Raw genomic sequence first — 21794 nt, forward strand, 5'->3', positions numbered from 1 at the left:
AGGGATTATAGCTAACTCCAGTAAGTGGCAACAGCAGCTGCAGCTCGGAAACTGTCAGGAGATAATTTGCTCTAAATCTTTATGTATTTCTGAGAAATCAATGAATCCAAACATGCTTTGCATTATCTCTCTCATAAGGTCAAAAATACTTACCAGAGAGATATAAACTGAGAGAGGATCACAAGAATTTACAGCCTAAACCAGGGATGGCTCAGAACAAGATAGCTGAGGCTGCAGTTATTTTTGTTTTGTGCAGTGTATAAAAATGTTATACAGCACTTTTATTTCCATCCCAAAGGATCCCTTGGTTTCTCACTCAGTACAGGCTATTTATGGGATTCCATACTGCAAGTATGTAGCAGGCATTATGCAGGTCTGATTAGCTTTACTCATGAAAATAATCTCAAAGAGCTTACATGTGCCTGTGTGAGTGACTAAGTGAAAAGGGGAGTTTGTTTTTTGAAGGTTTGGGAGGTAATGGTAATGGTAACAAGCAGAATCATAGAAACATAGGGCTGGAAGAGACCTCAGGAGGCCAACAAGTCTAGCTGCTTGCTCAAAGTAGGACCAACCATAACTAAATCATCCCAGCCAGGACCTTGTCAAACTGGGATTTGAAAACCTCCTCGGAGGCAGATCCTACCACCTCCCTAGGTAATCCATTCCAGTGCTTCACCATCCTTCTTGTGAAATAGTTTTTTTTTTTTTTTTTTAAATATACGTGCAACTTAGACCTCTCCAGCTGTGTCTACACGTGCACGCTACTTCGAAGTAGCGGCACTAACTTCGAAATAGCGCCCGTCGTGGCTACATGCGTCGGGCGCTATTTCGAAGTTAACTTCGACGTTAGGCGGCGAGACGTCGAAGTCGCTAACCTCATGAGGAGATACGAATAGCGCCCTACTTCGACGTTCAACGTCGAAGTAGGGACAGTGTAGACGATCCGCATCCCGCAACGTCGAAATTGCCGGGTCCTCCATGGCGGCCATCAGCTGGGGGGTTGAGAGACGCTCTCTCCAGCCCCTCAGCTCACTGGTGGCCGCGTGGAGCGGCCCCTTAAAGGTCCCCTCCCCCTCCCTGACTCTGCAGGAAGCTGAGGCAACGTGCAGGCTGCAGCCTGCACACGTGGCGAGCCTGCACAGCCCTCAGGCCCCCACACAGCTGCAATGGCGAGCCAGCAGCCCCCCCAGCGCCCCCAGGGGACCCCCCCCAAGGGGAGCCAGGGCAGCCAGCCGAGCCAGAGGACCAGCCAGTCTGGGAAGCGGCAGCGGGGCCCCTCCTGGACGGAGGCCGAGCTGCGGGACCTGCTGGGGCTCTGGAGCGAGGAGGAGGTGCTCCAGGTAATGGGGAGCAAGAGGCGGAACGCGGATGCGTTCGCTCGGCTGGCCGACGGCCTGGCTGCCCGGGGTCACCCTGCCCGCACTCCGGATCATGTGAGGAGTAAGGTGAAGGAGCTGCGGCAGGGTTATGCCCGGGCCCGGGATGCGGCCAGCCGATCTGGGGCCGCCCCCGTCACTTGCCCCTTTTACAGGGAGCTCAGGGACATCCTGGGCTCCCGGCACACCTCCTCCCCTCCGGACACCCTTGACACCTCGGCTGACGAGGCCCAGCAGGCCCTGCAGCCGGAGTCCGCCCTGGAGGCAAGCCCCGCACCCCGGGGGCCCCCCCCAGAGGCCATCCCCGGCACATCGCGGCAGGAGGAGGAGGAGGAGGAGGAGGGGGGCTCCTCCTCCGCAGAATCCAGCCTGCAGATCCTCCTCCTGCCATCCCGGAGCAGCAGCAGGGCCTCCGACCCCCGGGGATCTCCGGACCGTGGGAGCGGACCCACAGGTAGGTACCCCTCTCTGGTGGACACCCCTGGGCTTGAGGGGCGGGGGTAACAGAGATGTGTCCAGGGCCCCCCACACGCTCACATGGCCATGGCCCCAAGGACACCAGGGCCATGGCCCTCACAGCACTGTAGCCATCAGCCCCTGCCCCCGCATCCTGCATGACAGTGCCATGCCCCATCCCCGGGCCAGGGGGGAGCAGAACCTCGAGGGGCCCCCGGGCGGAGGGGGTGGGACACCCCGCAGCAGCAGCATGTGATGGAGTGGGGGGAGTGCCAAAGGGAGACTCAGGCTACATATGAGCCACAAGAGCCGAAGAGCTCCCAGGGCCAAAGGAGGATCCTGGGGCTACAGCTGGCAGGTGACACCTCTGCCCTGAACAAACAGGAGGGAGGAGATGAGCTGGCTTGGAATTGGGGGGCGAGAGTGGGGGCCACAGGTAGAGGCTAGGGGAAGGGAGAGCTGGTAGGCAGCCAGCCAGAGGAGGGGGAAAGCTGCATCCCAGAGGGGCCCCCCTTCGGGTCTTCTCCCCACGACGGGTTGGAAGGACTGTCTCTTCCGACAGCTGGTGCTGTCACTCCTGCCAGAAACTGGCCATCTGTGGCCTAAGAAAGCTCTCCTGCTCTCAGACCCTGCGGGGTGAAGTGAGAGTCGCTCCCACCAGGGGACGGGGTGCAGGGCAGGGGGACCCCTGAACCCCATCCATCACAGCAGCATCTCCCGGGGACGGGGATGGGGAACCTGCAGCACAGGGCGGGGGGGACAGAGGCCACGGCTCGGGGCCCACACTAACGCCTGTCTCCATTCTTCTTTCCCCCCTCCTCTCCTGTGTCCTGCACCTGCACCTGCACCATCCGAAGGACCGGAAGACAGCGCCGGCGAGGCCTCAGTTGTCCCGGAGAGCCCTCCGGGACCATCGCTCCAGGGCAGCCCCTCGGCTGAGGAACGACCGGCCCCACGGAGGGGAAGACGGCGGACCCCGCGCCTACTACCGGCGACGGCGACGGACCCCCAGCTGCTGGCCATCCTCCGCCGGCAGCTCGAGGTCTCGGAGCAGCACCTCCAGCTGCAGGAGCGGGCACTGGCCTGGCGCCAGGAGGCATGGGGGGCCTATATGCAGACATTTAACCGGCTGGTTGAGTACCTGACCCCCCATGCCACACCGGCCTAGCCATCGCCCGCTGTGCCCGCTCCTGCAGCCCCACCACCAGCTGCTCCGGCCGTCGCCGGGCCGTCCGCCATTGCCCCACCACCCACCCGCGAGGGCCAGAGCGCCGAGGGACCCCTGGAGCTGCCTGAGACTCGCCGGCACCAATACCTTCCGGTCCAGCCCGCTCCCACCCAGCCGCGGACCAGACTGCAGGCACGGCGGGGCTCCCGGCCGGGCACGCCCAGTGCTGGGCTCTAGGGGCGAGGGGCCCGGGACGTGGTCCCCCCCTTGTTGTATATAGTTGGACTGGTTTTTTTTGGTGCCCCCGTTTGCCCCGTCCTCCCCATGTAAATAGTTCTCCCCGTTCTCCCTGGTTTTATTTTTTGTTGATGGCGCACACTTGTTTGCTTTGTTGTTGTATTGTTTTATTTGTGCACATCTTGCTTTTGTTGAACGTTTGTCCCTACTTTTTGGTTTGTGTTTCACATATTTATTTATTTACATACAAAAAACAAAAGGTTCTGAAAGACCAAAAAAAAGTTTACGTTCAGCCACAAGTTCGTGCTGTCATTTGTACAGGACAAGTGGGGGGGGGGGCGGTGGGGTGCTCCATGGTGTGGGCGTTGGGGCAGGAGTGTGGGGGAGGAAGGGGCGGGCAGTAGGGGGCCTGGGCAGAGTTCACCCCGCGGCCTGTTGGTCGAAGTGGGCCCGCAGGGCCTCCCAGACCCGGGGCCCCTCGGGGTCCACCTGCCGACTGGGGACAGCAGGTGGCTGCACGTGTGCCCTGCCGGCCTCCGCGGCCCAGCCCTGCAGAAAGGTCTCCCCCTTGCTCTCCACGAGGTTGTGCAGGGCGCATCAGGCACCCACAATCTGGGGGATGTTGTTGGGGCCCGCATCCAGGCGGGTCAGGAGACATCGCCAGCGTCCCTTGAGGCGGCCAAATGAGCGCTCCACCACCTGGCGCGCACGGTTCAGGCGCTCGTTGAAGCGCTCCTGGCTAGTGGAGAGATGGCCCATGTAGGGGCGCATGAGCCTCGGCCGGAGGGGGTAGGCCGCATCCGCGATGACGCAGAAGGGCATGGTGGTGTCCCCCAGAGGGATCTCCCGCTGGGGGATGTAGGTCCCCGCCTCCAGCCGGCGGCACAGGCCCGAGTTCCGAAAAACCCGGGCGTCGTGGGTGCTGCCAGGCCAGCCCACGTAAATGTCCTGGAAACGTCCCCGGCTGTCCACCAAGGCCTGCAGGACGACAGAATGGTAGCCCTTGCGATTGAGGTATCGTCCTCCACTGTGGTCCGGGGCGCGGATGGGGATGTGAGTCCCATCCAGAGCCCCGAAGCAGTTGGGGAAGCCCAGGGTGGCAAAGGTGGCGACAGTGGCATGTGGGTCCCCCAGCCTCACGAGCCTGTGCAGGAGCATGGAGTTGATGGCACGCACGACCTGCAGAGAGAGCACATGGGACAGCCCCAGTGAGGGGTGAGCAGGGTGTGCGTGGCCCTGCCCTGCCCTGGCCCCCCTGCCCTGCTCTGCCCTGCTCTGCCCTGGCCCCCCTGGCCTGCCCTGCCCTGGCCCCCCTGCCCTGCTCTGCCCTGCCCTGGCCCCCCTGCCCTGCCCTGCCCTGCCCTGGCCTGCCCTGCCCTGCCCTGCTCTGCCCTGGCCTGCCCTGCCCTGTCCACCCTGCCCTGCCCTGGCCCCCCTGCCCTGGCCTGCCCTGCCCTGGCCCCCCTGCTCTGCCCTGGCCCCCCTGCCCTGGCCTGGCCCCCCTGCCCTGGCCTGGCCTCCCCCTGTGGGTTCTCTTACCTCCATGAAGACAGCCCCGACGGTGGCCTTTCCGACACCAAACTGCTGGCCCACGGATCGGTAGCTGTCCGGAGTGGCCAGCTTCCAGACAGTGATGCCGACCCGTTTCTCCACAGGGAGGGCACGCCGCATGGCAGTGTCCCGGTGCCTGAGTGCGGGGGTGAGCCACTGGCACAGCTCCAGGAATGTCTGCTGGCTCATCCTGAAGTTCCTGAGACAGTGGTCGTCGTCCCACTCCCCAAGCACCAGCCGCTCCCACCAGTCGGTGCTGGTGGGGTAGCTCCACAGCCGCCGGCGTGTGAGGCGGGGGGTGGAGCGGGGTGCTGCAGGGGTAGGGGTTGAGCCCTGCTGCCCTGGGGGCATCTCCTCCCCTGGGGCAAGAAGGTACTCAGCTGCCTCCCACATGGCATGGGCCAGGGCAAGCCCTGCTCCTGCCGGGAGGGCTGGGTGGACCTCTAGCTGCTGTTGCTGCTGCTGCTGCTGCTGCTGCTGCTGCTGCTGCTGGGGGTCCATGACTGTGGTGCCCGGGGTCTGTGTGCCTATGGCTCCTCAGACCGTGTGCTGTGCAGGCTGAGTGTATGTGGGAGGGGCCCTTTAAGGGAGCGGCTAGCTGTTGCCCCGGAAGCGCTAGTCCACCCGTTGACCCTGTCTGCAGCTGTGCCTGGCATCCCTATTTCCATGTGTGCTACTTTGACGTGTAGACGTTCCCTCGCTGCGCCTATTTCGATGTTGGGCTGAGCAACATCGAAGTTGACCATCGACGTTGCCGGCCCTGGAGGACGTGTAGACGTTATTCATCGAAATAGCCTATTTCGATGTCGCAACATCGAAATAAGCTATTTCGATGTAGGCTTCACGTGTAGATGTAGCCTCCCACTGCACCTGGAGACCATTGCTCCTTGTTCTGTCATCTGTCACCACAGAGAACAACCTCTCTCCATCCTCTTTGGAGCCCTTCTTCAGGCAGTTGAAGACTGTTATCAAATCCCACCCCCCACTCTTCTGCCGACCAAATAAGCCCAAATCTCTCAGCCTCTCCTCGTAGGTCATGTGCTCCAGCCCCTTAATCATTTCTGTTGCCCTCCACTGGACCCTCTTCTTTGTGACTACATCCTTTCTGTAATGGGGGGACCAGAACTGGACACAATACTCCAGCTGTGGCCTCACCAGTGCCGAATAGAGGGGAATAATCACTTCTGTAGATCTGCTGGAAATGCTCCACATAATGCAGCCTGATATGTCGTTGGCCTTCTTGGCTACAAGGGCACACTGTTTACTCATAACCAGCTTCTCATCCACTATAATCCCCAGGATCTTTCCTGCCGAACTGCTGCTTAGCCAATCAGTTCCCAACCTGTAACAATGCTTGGTTGAACTTCATCAGATTTGTTTCGTCCCAGTCCTCCGACTTGTCTAGCAGGGTGTAGCAAGAGTGTAAATAAGAAGTAGAGTGACATGTAAATTGTTCTTACAAATCACTAGCTGTGTAAATCAGCATAGCTCAGTTAAAGTCAGGTGGCCTCTGCAAGTTCACAATGGCTGAGGCAATAAAGTTTATTTTAGCTTGTGCCGTGCCTGGAGGAGCAAAAAGAGAGAAACTGGGATGCCAGTTCTTCCACGTTCAGAATGAGCGTAGTGGGCAGTTGCAGAGGAGGAGAATTTGCTTAGTCTTTTAATCTCGCATGGATGAAGTCAAATGTCTGTTTATACCACAGCCCTGTTGCAAGTATTCATTTATACTTTCGGGTTTTGTTTTGGGTTTTTTGTTATTCAGAAATCTGTGTGCCAGTTCCTTGTCATCTGCTGGTAATGAGGTTGTTTTCAGTGTCAATAATACTAATGCAATAACAATGGTAATTCACAATTAGATGGATAATCTGCCCTTTTGTTCTATTTTATGTGGCTCACTTCTCACACCAAGCCATGAAGCATATCACAAAGCTGCTTTTCCAGCAGGGGCTAGGGAAAAATAAATTATTAATTGTATTTGTTATTGCTCTTGACTAGCGCCTTGTGAGTCAGCTCTTAGAATCATCATTCATGGTTCAGTCAGAGTTTAATGCCCCCAAATACTGAATATTTCTTTCTTCAGGCAGCATGCATTTCATATGTTTGATACCTTTAATTACGATCCAAGAGTCTTTTCTCTATTAACTTTCCTAACTGTTCAGTTATACAGCCTTTTAAGCATTTTTTTTTCATTTTTAAATGAATATTTTTCTCTCAATCATCTGACCAAAGTCCTGTTTTCTTGTCTATTTCAGATAGCAGCTCAGGCAGTGTTATTTATGTGTATGAATACAGCAGGAATCTTCATCAGCTACCTATCAGACAGAGCTCAGCGCCAAGCCTTCTTAGAGACCAGAAGATGCGTAGAAGCAAGACTGAGGCTAGAGACGGAAAACCAGAGACAGGTATCCAGAGAAATACTGCTTTTGTCCATATACATTGGAGTGGATATGTTGCTGTAACTGGAACATTTTCTGACTTACACACATGTAATCCCATTGAAGTGCATGGATTTACAGGTGGTTCAGTGAGGTTTATGCTCTGTCATTTGCTGTGTTTCTGTGACGTAACTTCTCAAAGATTTTCCTCAGGAAATCTTGTCCTTAACACACTCACGAAGAGGAGCCTGCTCTCTCTGACACCCACCTCATGTGGTATTTTGACCTTCTGCTCCCAAGGCTGTCCATAAGAGGATAAGGACCACCTCCTCAGTGCCCCAGATGAAGAGCCTGGGGGACCCCTGCCACTGGAGACCCCACCGCCACTCCACCTCTTCCCAAAACCCCACTCTGGCTCCACCTCTGTCCCCCCACCCACAAGAGCAATTCATCCTGGGAATTGCTTGGGGACAGGTGGTGCAGCAGCAGCAGGGGTCATGTGCCACACACACTCTCTCCATGATAGCAGGAGCTGGAATGGCCCACCGCCCTGCTACCCTCTCCCAGCCTGCTGCACCCTGCTTCTCCAGGGTGGCAGGAAGTGGAGCATCCGTGAGTGTGGTATGTTCTGTTCCTGCTGCTGTGGAGAAACTGTTTGCACCAGTCACCCTTCCACCAGGACCGTATTGAACAATACTATCCCCACCACCAGTGAGTGTTACTGCCACAGGTAACTTGGTCCAGGTCCCTCTCCCCTTCACCCTGCTCCAGCACAAAGCAAAAGCAGGGTACATGCAGGACTCCCAACCCTGCCTTTGGCCTTACCCACTGTTCCTCCTCTTCCCCTGAGGCCCTGCTGTGTGGCCAGACTGAAAGCCAGAAGCAGGCCATCGTAAGAGCTGCTCAGGGAACCTGCGCTGCTGCGGGGACACCTAGACTCTCCACCTTCCCTGGCCCATGTCCCTAACACTGAGGTTCACCATCTGGGGAAGGTGAAGGGTTTGGGGCTCCCCAGAGTGAGCCAAGCTCTCTGAGTGGCTCTTATTACTGCTTAGCTCCAACTTGTGGCCTGGCCAGGGGATGGGACCTCATGAAGGAATGGAGGATGAGCAGGTGAGGTCTTCTGGTGAGGAACTGCTCAGACCTAAGACATGGAGAGGCCAGTGCAACTCCTGAGCCTGGGACAAGTTTGAAGAGCCACCACAGGGAATCCAGGATACTGTCCCATAATCATTCAGCTCAGGGCCAGAATTTCTGCATTGCAGGACTGTCCCACCCAGTTCCAGATGGGTGGCCATTGTATTCCAGCACTTTACTCTTTGGGAACTTAAAATATGGTAAACCTGCCTGAATTCTGACTTCTTTGGTGCATTGCAACATACCTAGGTGCAGCTTTAAGAAGATATTCCCTTCAAACTGGAGCAAGTCAGGAATTTTCCTGCAGAATGATTTTTCGATACAAAATGCAGTTTCTACAAAATCAAGATTTTCTGCTGAATTACAGGTTGTACATCTGAAATCTGGTACTTTCTTGTTGGGCAAGATCTCTTTTCCAGCATGACTATGGATGTTGCCTGGTGAGAGAGTAATGAGTAGTGCAGGAGCCCCTGCAGGGCTAAGAGCCCGAGCACCCACCTACTCTGTGGCAACATGCCAGGCCCAGTGCTGGAGCCCCTGCTGGTCTACAGCAGTGTACAGTCCTTCAGGAGCACGGGGCCAGGACAGAGTCCTCACTGGTCCCACAGCAGCGCGGGGCCAGGGCTGGAGACCTGCTGGTCCCACTGCAGTGTGGGGACCAGAGTCAGAGCCCCCACTGGTCCCACAGTAGCATGGGGTGGGATAGGACTAGGAGCTCCTGCCTCCTTGCAGCAGCAAGACCGAGAGCTGCCTTGGGGCTAGGAGCTGGAGCCACCCTCCCCTCCTCTGCCGCTCCGTGGCAGCCTGGGAGTAGGGGCTTGCTGGAGCCATGTGGTAATCCCTAGGAGCCTGGGCTGGAGAGGGAGGCAGCAGGCTGGAGCTGCAGCAGCCCCTATCTCATCCAGCAAATTCTCTTGTCCGGGAACAGTGACGTCCCAGGCATGCTGGATAAGGGAGGTGCAACCTGCGTTTGGATATTTCTAGTGGGGAAATCAAACCAAAATTAATTTTGAGGTCAGTTAGACACAAATTAGAATATTTCAAGTCAGCTAATATTAAACTGCACTTCCCATCATGGCAAATTGCCTCAAGGGAGCTCTGGCTTCGACTCCCTGAGGACTCCATCTCTTCTAATTCAACACTGATTACTTCTGACAGAGCTGTGTGGTGCATCATTGGACTCATGTGACAGCTGGTGCATAATGGGAGATATAGTTTGTTCAGGGAGCCTGATCCAGGGGGAAAAGTGGTGAACAATTACTCTCAGGAGGCACTGGTCCACAACTGGGAAACGCAATTTAATATTGAAGTGACTCAAAATAAAACATGTTGGCTACGTCTACACGTGCAGCCAACATCGAAATAGCTTATTTCGATGTTGCGACATCGAAATAGTCTATTTCGATGAATAACGTCTACACGTCCTCCAGGGCCAGCAACGTCGATGTTCAACTTCGACGTTGCTCAGCCCAACATCGAAATAGGCGCAGCGAGGGAACGTCTACACGTCAAAGTAGCACACATCGAAATAGGGATGCCAGGCACAGCTGCAGACAGGGTCACAGGGCGGACTCAACAGCCAGCCGCTCCCTTAAAGGGCCCCTCCCAGACACAGTTGCACTAAACAACACAAGATACACAGAGCTGACAACTGGTTGCAGACCCTGTGCCTGCAGCATAGATCCCCAGCTGCCGCAGAAGCAGCCAGAAGCCCTGGGCTAAGGGCTGCTGCCCACGGTGGCCATAGAGCCCCGCAGGGGCTGGAGAGAGAGCATCTCTCAACCCCCCAGCTGATGGCCGCCATGGAGGACCCAGCAATTTCGATGTTGCGGGACGCGGATCGTCTACACGGTCCCTACTTCGACGTTGAACGTCGAAGTAGGGCGCTATTCCTATCTCCTCATGAGGTTAGCGACTTCGACGTCTCGCTGCCTAACGTCGAAGTTAACTTCGAAATAGCGCCCGACGCGTGTAGACGCGACGGGCGCTATTTCGAAGTTGGTGCTGCTACTTCGAAGTAGCGTGCACGTGTAGACGCAGCTGTTGGGTTGGTTTAAAAAAGCAGATTGAAACCTTCTTATTTCAGTCATGTTAAAATACTGTGTTTTGACTGATATTGTCAAAATAAAATATTTCAATATTTCTGAACAAAGTCTGGAAAAAAATTGATATTACAGATTTGCGTCCCAGATGGGGATAAACACAAATGTTGAAATACAGGTTGAACCCTCTAGGCCAGCACCCTTGGGATCTGACCAGTGCCAAACCAGAGAATTTGCCGAACAACAGGAGGTCAAAATTATCTAGCAGAATTACCAATACTTCCACTCCTTGGTGGGCTCTTAGAAGACATAAGGGGTAAATTACAGCGAAAAAACAGCACAGAACACTGACAACCAGGGCTAGTGGCTGTAAACAAACTTTATGAGACCATGGGAAACTTGACTAGACCCATGATTAATGGTCATCTGGCTAACTACAATCATTATGGATGTTGCCAGACAAGAGACTGTTGCAATACAGAAATTCAACCTGTTCTGGGGTTAACCCATGTACCAGGATTACATTGGAGTTTCCTGTGGAATAGGAATTATGGATTTTGCACAGCTCAGCCCTAGAGATATTTATTAATTTTTTATTTCATTTCTGAGATTTAAGATCATTTTATGGCAGGGATAAGTATGGCTGTGAAGCCCATAATTTACCATATTAGTGTGCTTGTTACCATTATCATAGGACACGCTTGACTACTAGGGCTGCAAACCTGCCTTAAACTGCATTTTGTTTCATTTCTCCCCAGTCACATAAACTGGTTAGAGTTATGCATATCTTGGTTGTATGGTAGCCATGCTGAACTCTTCTGGTTTCTTGTAGAACTAAGGTTCACTTTCACTGGAGTGAATGGAATGATTGAAAGTGAGATATTAGTATTTTAACTTCTGCTTCCGTTTAATTCTTTCACCAAAATCCCTCCCTCATTTCAAAAAATCGCTATCCTTCTACATTATGATGTAAAGTCTTCTTGGAGGAACGTAAGGCCACCCTGATTCAGAATGAAAGTGTCATTATTAAGCACGTCTCATGGGGTTTGTTTCAACAGATATGCACAGACCTATTAAACATAGATTTCATGTTCAATAGACACCCGGTACACTGTGGATCAGATTCTTTCTGTGATGTAATCTGGAAACACAGTGACTTGGAGCACACAGGCATCCCACGGTGACTTCTTGATTCTCTGGGTAGATCTGCACTTGCCCCAGGTAAATTAGAGCAACCTAGAAGTTGCTGGAAACTACTCCATATGAAGGCTCGCTGACAGGGTGATGCGAAGGGGGCAGTGGCACTGGGACCCAGCATTTCAAAAGGTCCTAGAGCTCTGACCACCACTGCTGCTTCTGCTGTATTGGTGGTGGCTGGAGATCCAAGCCCTTTAAAAAACTGCCACAGCACTGCTGTGCCACTTTGCATGGCTTCTCAGGGGAGAGTCCAGCGCTGTTGTCAGAGTGGTGATAAGGGCTGACTGCCTTGGTCCCACCCTTCCGGGGGCACAGAGCCAGGCCCCGCTTCCACCTTCCCCAGGGCCTGTGGTGGCTGTCATCCCTTCTGTCCACATGGCAGTGGCTCCCAAAGAAGCTTACAGAAGCCAGACCCTGTCACAGAACAGTACACTCTGACTGCATCTCCCCACTTCTCCCTATGAGGGGCCAAAGGCAGACAGTGGTGCTGGGCCCGCTGCCTGGGAATGAAGCAGAGAAGATGATGTTCTGATCTTCACAAAAAACAGCATGACCAGAGGTTTGGTTATAAATTTGGAATTCTAATATTGATTCTCAATTTGACTTGCTGCAGATCATCTACCTCTGTTTTCCTCATCTATAAAATAGGGATAATAGATAATAGTGCGTATTCACCATGCTGAAATTAAGAGGCTAATCCTACAAACACTTGTTATTATTTGTTGTTTGTGTTTCCTTTGTGCCTTTGAGCCCTGGTCATAGATCAGGACCTCATTATGCTACGTGCTGTATAATTACAGAACAAGGTGACAGTACGTGCCCCAGGGATTTTGCAATCTACATTTAAGCCATGAGGCAACAAATGGATGTAGAGAGACAGATAGACTGGAGTGCTAGCCAATTGTAGCCTATGGGTCCAGAACAGGAGAGGACAAGGAAATGAGGAGACGACACTGGTCAGCATGGTACAGACTGCATAAAGCTATTAAAAGGTTTTGGTGGTGTTTGGAAGATTTTGCACTGATCCTCTAAAAAGAACCTGCAGATTTATTAGAAGTTAAATACTGCACTCCTGTCTTAATAGACAAATGCAGGACTTGGTAACATGGCAGCAGGCCTGGGGAGAGCTGGGAGGGAGGCCTGAGATAAGGCAAGGGCAGAAGGGGTGGGACTTAGTACAGTCAGCCCCATACCCCTATCCCCACCCCCCAGAGCAGCACATGAAGTGGTGGGACAGTGCTACCACAGCATTTCAAAGTGGCTGGGGCAACTGCCCTCCTTTACCCCACCTCTGTCGGCAGGCCTGTAACCTGGACATCTGGATGAATTGCACATACAAAACATGCCGTTTTCCCCAGAAAAAACAAAGCAAAACAAAAAACAGTTTTGCTTTTATCTTTTGCCTTTACTAATCATAGCTTGTTGTTGTGGAATGTGGTACGAATTCAATGTGAAACTAGCAAAATGATTATTTTTTCCTCCAGTTTTTATTTCTTTGGAGATTATTCAGTTTTTTTCCATGCAGCTCTGAACTGAATTTGGAAATGTGGTAGCCATCTGCTTCATATTATGTGATTCTTGTTATTGTACAGCAATTCTTGTTCTCCTTGTTATGGCTATTTTTCATTATAGTGTGGGTCCCTTACTCTTTTATTGCTATCATTGCTTGTCTCAGCAGTTCAACCTATTCCTGTGGAGCAATACAATTGGCCAAATCCTATTCTCAGGTATGCAGGTATAGACTTGGAGTAACTCCATACATTCATTGTTCATGGCTAGCTATGTTATCATTAATTCTAGTCTGTTCATGATAAATTTGCCTACTACACAGAAAGGAGATAGCAATGGTAACACAGAATTTTACTGTGGTTAGCTGTTTTATATAGAGAATTATGGGTAAATGTTCAAAAGCCCCTAAGTGACTGAAGAGCATATTTTCACAAGGGACTTAAACATGGACAAGCCTGAATCCCTTTGATTTTTATTGAAACTTCAGGTAAAATTTGCATTAAAAGCATATCCATCTACCTAGCATCCTGTTTTACAATAGTGGCTAATGCAAGGTGCCTCAGATGGTACAAACAGAAAAGGACAATTATTAAGTGATTCATCCCCTATTGTCCAGACCCACCATTTGGCAATCAATGGCTTAAGAACACCCAAACCATGTGGTTGCATCGCTGATCATCTTGGCTACTAGGCACTGATGGGCCCATCCTGCAAGAACTTATCTAGCTTTTTTTTTTAAACTGTTTATACTTTTGGGCTGTGTCTACACTGAGCCCTAGGGCCAGCAGTTTGATGCAAATAAGCAGTCTTGAAAATGCAAAATGGTTGTCATTTGCATATTCACATAATTAATGTACATAGTCATGAGGCTAATTTTCATATTTACGACAGAAATCAAGCAGTGAAGATGTGGTCTGCGGGCAAAAACCCACTTTGTCGGCAGCCCCTTAAGCCTGGAAAAAATTAGGCATAAGGGGCTGCCCACAAAGGGAGTTTTTGCCAGCAGAACCACATCTATACTGCTTGATTTCGGTTGCAAAAGGCAAATTAGTTCAATGAATATGCAAATTAGCTTTGTGGACGTGCAAATGTGGCACCATTTTGCATTTTCGAGACAAGTTATTTGCATCAAACTGCAGGCACTAGGACTCAGTGTAGACACAGCCTTGGATTTCACAGCATCTTGTTGCAACAAATTCCACAGGTAGCTTGCCTGTTGTGCAAGGAAGTACTTTTATTTGTTTTAAACCTGTTGCCTCTTAATTCCATTGGGTGATCCCTGGTTCTTGGGTTATGTAAAGGGATAAATAACACTTCCTTTTGCACTTTCTTCACACTATGGCTGGGTCTACATGGTGCTGCATTCCCGGCAGGTCCATGCTAATGAGCAGCCTCAAAATTGCAAAGGGCTGCTCATTACCATGTTCATGCAGCTCATTAGCATAGCTGCATGAGAGCTCAGTCTCGGCAGAGGGAGGTGCCAGCAGTAAAGAGGCTGTGTGAATGTGCCCTTGCCAGCAAAAAGCCCCTCTGTTGCCAGACCCTTATGCCTAAATTATTCGCGTGGACCTACCAGGAAAGCTGCACCATGTAGATCCAGCCTATGATTTTATAGACCACTAACGTACCTCCCCTTCGTCATCCTTTTCTAAGCAGAGCAGTTGCAGTCTTTTTAATCTTTCATCAAATGAGTAAGTTTGCATTATCTGTAGACTTTGAGAGCTCATTGTTTATCCCTTTTTTTCAGATCATTAATGAACATATTGAACAGATCTGGTCCCACTACAGACCATTGGATGATCTGCTATTTATTTACCCATGTCCCCTGTGAACACTGATCGTTTTTCCTGAAGCTTTGTTTTAAGTTTTCTTACCAATTAGTGATCCTTGAGAGGACTTTTCCTTTTATATCATAATGGCTTGTTTGGGTTAAGAAGCTTTGTCGTGGGACCATGTCAAAGCCTTTCTGCAAGTCGAGGTATACCGTATCCACTGAATCACCCTTGTCTGCTGCTTGTTGGCACCTCACCCAAAGAACTCTGATAGATTGGTGTGGTATTATTTTCTTTTACAAAATCTGTGTTGACTCTTCCACAACGAATTATGTTAATCTATGTGTCTGATATTCTTTAGTATAGTTTCAATGAGTTTTCCTGGTACTGAATTTAGGCTTAGTAGCCTGCAATTGCTACCATCACCTCTGGAGCCTTTTTAAAAATCAACATTACATTGGCTGTCCTCCTATCATGAGGTACAGAGACTGATTTAAGTGCTAGGTTACATACCACAATTAGTACTGCTGCAGTTTCAGAGCTGAGTTCTTTCAGAACTCTTGAATGAGTACCAATGGGGCTGATGACTTGTTACTGTTTATTTTATGCATTTGTTCGAAATATTCCTGTACTGGCACCTCAATCTAGGACCATTCCTCAGATGTATTACGTAAGAAAAATGGTGTAGATGTGTAAATTTCACTCACTTCCTCACCCATGAAGACCGATACAAAGAATTAATCTAGCTTCAACACAATGGCCTTGTCTTCATTGAGTACTCTTGTAGTGCCTTTTTTTGTCCAATGGTTCCATTGATTTTGAGGCAGTTGTCCTGCTTCTGATACACTTTTTTAATGTTATTTTGAGTTTTTGTGTCTTTTGTGTCTGTTTAATATTCAAGTTCTTTCTTGGCCTGCCTAAATTTGCTATTATACCTAACTTGCTAAGTCTCATTTTCAAAAATTCCTAAGTCACTAAAGACCAGATTTGTAAGTGTATTTAGGTGCCTAAAGATGTAGATAGGTTCCTAGTGGAATACTCAAAAACATCTAGGCAATTTACTCTGGCTGTGAATTAGGCATCTAGATGGTTTTGAAAAACGTATTCAGCACCTATTTACACGTTTAGGTCCCTAATTATCTTTAAAAATTTGTCCCTTACCCTATACCAGACATAATAGTAAGATTAAATAAGAATTTTTGCCACCACCTTGGCATTGTTCCTATCTATTTGCTAAACCACAGGAAACCTGGTCAACTTGTGATCATGTGATCCTAAGAAGAGACTGTGGCCATACTTTTCCATTTTCATGTAGAAATCAAAATTGTTTTTGAAAATTGGTCTTTGTTAAGATCTAGAACCTTTTGACAGCATGACTGAGAAAGTGAAACACCATTAATAAGGACTCTCAGATAGGAATAATTGTGGAAAATTCAAAAGCCAAAAGTAACAAAGTTGAGAACTTGTTGTAAAGGCAATGGTATGTACCAGTTGATGACACTGGCTGGTAAATTAATTCATTCATCTATTGGCAAAACACATTTATCTGCCTAGGACTGAAAACTATAATTGTTTTAGACAATAAAAATGTCAATATCAAAACATCTAAATCCACTCTCCACTCCTCCTCTACTCCTCCAGCTCCTGATAACCTGTTATCTTGGTATAAATGAAGTATATATTGTCAGACAGATTCTCAGGTGGTGTAAACCATCATAGCTCCACTAAGCACTAATTTGTACAACTGTGCATCTGGTGCAGTATATTACTTTGAGCATTACCTTCTCAACAGAATATTTAAAGTAGGGTTGTCAATTAATCATAGTTAATGTATGCAATTAACTCAAAATTGAACACAATTTAAAAAGTTGATCATGAATAATCATAATTATAATTACATTATTGAGCAATAGAATGACAACTGAAATTTATTAAATATTTTGGATGTTTTTCTACATTTTAAAATATAGTGAATTCTGTTACAGCACAAAATATGAAGCATGCACTGCTCACTTTATCAAGTATCAGAGGGGTAGCCGTGTTAGTCTGGATCTGTAGCAGCAACGAAGGGTCCTGTGGCACCTTATAGACTAACAGAAAAGTTTAGAGCATGAGCTTTCGTGAGTTAACGCATCTGAAGAAGTGAGTTAACTCATGAAAGCTCATGATCTCAACTTTTCTGTTAGTCTATAAGGTGCCACAGGACCCTTCGTTGCTGCTCACTTTAGCTGTGTCTACACGTGCACGCTACTTCGAAGTAGCGGCACTAACTTCGAAATAGCACCCGTCACTGCTACACGCGTCGTGCGCTATTTCGAAGTTAACTTCGACGTTAGGCGGCGAGACGTCGAAGTCGCTAACCTCATGAGGGGATCGGAATAGCGCCCTACTTTGACGTTCAACGTCGAAGTAGGGACCGTGTAGACGATCTGCGTCCCGCAACGTCGAAATTGTGGGGTCCTCCATGGCGGCCATCAGCTGGGGGGTTGAGAGACGCTGTCTCTCCAGCCCGTGCAGGGCTCTATGGTCACCGTGTGCAGCAGCCCTTAGCCCAGGGCTTCTGGCTGCTGCTGCTGCAGCGGGGGATTCATGCTGCATGCACAGGGTCTGCAACTCGTTGTCGGCTCTGTGGATCTTGTGCTGTTTAGTGCAAGTGTGTCTGGGAGGGGCCCTTTAAGGGAGCGGCTGGCTGTTGAGTCCGCTCTGTGACTCTGTCTGCAGCTGTGCCTGGCACCCTTATTTCGATGTGTGCTACTGTGGCGTGTAGACGTTCCCTCGCTGCGCCTATTTCGATGTGGTGCTGCGCAACGCCCAGTGCTTCATTAGCATAATGTCACATGATTTGGAGTCCGGAAGATGCTCTTCCAGACTCCAAAACGGCATGTAGATGCATGGCCCCCGGGGGTCTTCCTGAAGGAAATCCTCCTTCTGGAGGCCCGTTCTTCCTGAAAATTTTTGGGAATTTAAGGGACTTAGCTCAATTTTACAATGTGACTGTCTTCACTGCAAACACCATTAAGTCGATTTTCCGGCGCGCCAAGGTCAGCTTTCTTAGCTCATAGCTCCGATGCAGTGCAACACCAAATTTGAATTCGAAAGGTCAAATGAATACTAGTGTGGAAACAGCATTGCTTTAAATTGATTTTATTGGTCTCCAGAGGTATCCCACAGGTATCCTGCAATACCCCACAGGTGTTCGTTCTGGCCGCTTTCACCTCCACTGCTCTCCAGGTGTGCAGGAAGTAGGTAACAGGAAGCCCAGGAATTTGAATTCATTTTCTTTCTGACCAATGCGGACAGCGTATCTCAGTAACCATCACATTTAGCCATCATGAGTTCTTAGGATTCTAGTTCTGATCTGAGTTCTCAGGATTGCAAAAGAGCCCCAGCCATATCGAGATCCTGGATCTCATTTCTGTGTGGGGTGAAGAATCTGTGCTGGGTAGATTGTGAATCAGCAAAAGAAATGCAAACATTTATGGGAAGATTTCTCAGGGTACGATGGAGAAAGGGTATGCCAGGGATGCTCAGCAATGCTGGGTAAGAATCAAGGAGCTCAGGCAGGTGTATCAGAAGGTGAGAGAAGCCAATGGTCGATCTGAGACACCTCTCAAAACATACCACTATTATGAGCAGCTCAGTGCCATTCTTGGAAGAGACCCAACCATTCTCACCAAGGATAGCATGGACTCCTCAGGAGACCATCCTCAGGTCTTCAGTGAGAGCCGAGAGGGTGAAGAGGAAGTGTAGGCCAATAGAAGAGGACGCTGCCACTCAACAGATGCCTGAGGAACCTGACCATGTCCACCAGGAGCTCGTCGTCACCGTGGAGCCAGTCACCACATTGGCATCTGATGCTCCAGCATTTGACAATCACTTCAGCTTTTGTTTTCCAACGCCACTTTAGGCTTCTTAAGGATGACAATGAACCTCTGAATAACAGAAGCTATTAATTATCCATACCATTTCACCGCAGACATGGCAAGATCCTGTCAGTTTAAGGATGGCAGGGGGTGTTTGAAGCAAAGCCCTGTAAAATGTAAAGCGCAAAAAAAAAAAAAAACTTTCTTGGTGGCTCATGGTGGGCTGGAGGGATGGCCAGCCCTGTAAAATGAGTGGACTTGTAGACTCTAAATATTTACATTGTTTTATTTTTGAATGCAGCTATATTTTGTGCATAATTCATCATGTGTATGTTCAACTTTTGTGATAAAGAGGTTTCACTATTTGTATCAGGTGAATGGAAAAATACTATTATTTTGTTTTTACATGGTAAATATTTATAACCAAATACAAATATAAAGTGAGCCCTGTACATTTTGTATTCTGCATTTTAATTGAAATCACCATATTTGAAAATGTATGAAACATCCAAAATATTTACATAAATGGTATTCTATTATTTAAGAGTGCAATTAATTGCATGATTAATTGTGTTTGTTTTAAACACATGACTAATCACAATTAATTTTTTAATCTCTGAGGGTCCTAATGTAAAGACCAACATGAAGTGTATTCTTTCTTTCTTACTTGACATTATCTTTAAGAGAGAGTAGGTAATTCTGCATCCATTATGGCAAGGCAGTAAACATTAAATATAGGATTAATTTTCTGGAATATATACTACACAATTTTCAAAAACATAACCAAATGCTAAGGTGTAGTGTACTTTCTACCAGTACAGAGTAAAAAGTCTCACTGATATGAAAATGAAATTTGTCATTTATCCACTGTTCCTAACTTGAAAATAACCCATATAATAAACAGACACACATATACTTGGTGCATACTTCCATATGATAGATTGTATTAATGATACTCTTTTAGCTTCCTTACCTGCTTTTATCCAATAATTTATCTCTACTTGAAACTGGTCTGATATATCAGCTTTCAAATATCTTCATTTGAAAATAATCAAATCACCCAAAGAGTTGTACCCTTCTGCCCCAAAATTTTTGCTGTTTTGAAAACTGCCATTTTGCGTAAAATTCAGATATATGCTAGTGAAGTCTTGTGTGGCTCAAATCTGGAAATGGATACTGGAGAAGGAGAGATTTCCTTCTTCCAAGGGAGGCACAGGTCTCTGATTAAAACCTCAAAATTATAACATTATTGTGTGTAGAAAAGCTAAGCTGTATTGTGGCATAAGAACTCTCTGGCCAAATGTTTAAGATGATCAGCTTAACCCACAATGTGTATGTAGGATAGGTATGTTCACCCTCATGGTAAGTATTTGTTATTTTCCTCAGGTTCTGAATGATTTATTAAATTTAAACCCCCCATCCAGCATTGTGATAGCCACCCACAGGGTTATGCTTGACAGTATAGATCAGAAAGTGACTTGGGCAGTGCTGGAGTCATACGGAGTGGATAGCAGACTAACACGGTTGTTGAAAGATATCAATGATAATGCGGAGGCAGCGGTGAGAATGTGCAGGGAATTGGGAAGATAGTTTAAAACGAGTAGAGGTACGAGACAAGGAGATCCAATATCGCCAAGTATCTTCATCGCACATCTTGAGAGAGCAATGGACAAGATCAAGGAAGAGGTAGAAGAGATATCTGTACATGGGGAAAGAATTAACAACTTGAGGTTTGTGGATGATATAGTTATCATTGAGGAAGATGAGGAGAAGCTAGCGAAAACGGTGCAGGTGTTAAATGAAGAAGGGAAGCAGTATGGACTGATTATGAACATTGATAAAACAAAAAGAATGGTATTTGGAGATAAGGAAATAGGAAGGAAGATCATTGTGGATGGTGTTCAACTAGAAAATGTAGAGAAGTTCACATATCTGGGGAGCAACATAACGTATGATCTACACTGTAAGAAGGAAATAGCGACTAGAATAGCGAAAGCAAGAGTGAGTTTGAAGGAGATGGATAAGATCTGGAAAAGCAAAGCAATTAGCTTAAGAACAAAGCTGGGCGTCTTGAAAACATGTATCCAGCAGCATGTTGTATGGGTGTGAGACATGGGTGATAACGAAAGATTCGAAAAGAAGAATATTGGTGTTCAAAAGGAGTTGTTATAGAAAGATTCTGAGAATACGATGGATGCAGAAGGTCACCAATGAGGAATTATGTTAGAAGATACAGCTGAAAGAGAACCTGCTGGAGAAGGTTATCAAACGGTTACAACTATTTAGACATATTTGCGGAATGAACAATGAAAGAAAAATCAAGACCATAGTATTCGGCATAATGGATGGTTCAAATAGGAGAGGCAGACCCCACAGAGAATAGATAGATGATGTAGTAGATTGGTGCAGAGCTAGTCTACAGAAACTAAGCCACTCTGCACTGGATAGGGAAAGAAGGAAGGAAATAGTGAGAGAGGCATCAGACACCAACAGGTGCTGAGCCCACGGTTATTGATGATGATGATGATGATGATGATGAGGGAGTGAGGATATTTGGCTTAGACTCAAGGAGAAAAAATCATCAGCTCTAGAACCCAGAAGAAGAAAAAGAAAGGAAAATGCTTTGGGTCAGAATTCACCAGTGTGTTATGCCAGCTGCATTGGAGTTACCCCAGCAGAAAAAGAAAGTAAGGTAGCAAGGAGTTGGGCCCTTTGCGGTTTGCTTTCTGGATAGACTGTCTCCCTCCATCACATCAGCCAGAATTTTGGAAAGCAGCCCTTTCCTGTGCTTGCACTATTGTCCTGAGGTCAACTCGCAATGGTCAGGAGTCTTCTGTGTATGGTTGTACCCACACAAATAAAAAGGAACAGAGAGTAAGCCGTGCTAGTCTATACACTATCAAAACAAAAAGCAGTCAAGTAACACTTTAAAGACTAGCAAAATAGTTTATTAGGTGAGCTTTCGCGGGACAGACCCACTTCTTCAGACCATAGCCAGACCAGAACAGACTCAATATTTAAGACACAGAGAACCAAAAACAGTAAGCAAGGAGGACAAATCAGAAAAAGATAATCAAGGTGAGCAAATCAGAGAATGGAGGGGTGGGGGGG

The 21794-nt window shown here is 48.6% G+C and overlaps 1 protein-coding gene across 1 annotated transcript in view; it reads left to right on the top strand.

Annotated features, from left to right (window-relative positions):
- The window catches only part of ADCY8 (adenylate cyclase 8), a 218256-nt gene that overhangs the window by 43785 nt on the left and 152677 nt on the right, over nt 1-21794 (top strand). The window contains exon 2 of the mRNA XM_074985614.1: nt 7041-7190. Coding sequence (XP_074841715.1) covers nt 7041-7190 — 150 coding nt within the window. The remainder of the gene's footprint in view (nt 1-7040; nt 7191-21794) is intronic.

Source organism: Carettochelys insculpta, chromosome 2, assembly GCF_033958435.1.
Source record: "Carettochelys insculpta isolate YL-2023 chromosome 2, ASM3395843v1, whole genome shotgun sequence".
Taxonomy (NCBI): Eukaryota; Metazoa; Chordata; order Testudines; family Carettochelyidae; genus Carettochelys; species Carettochelys insculpta.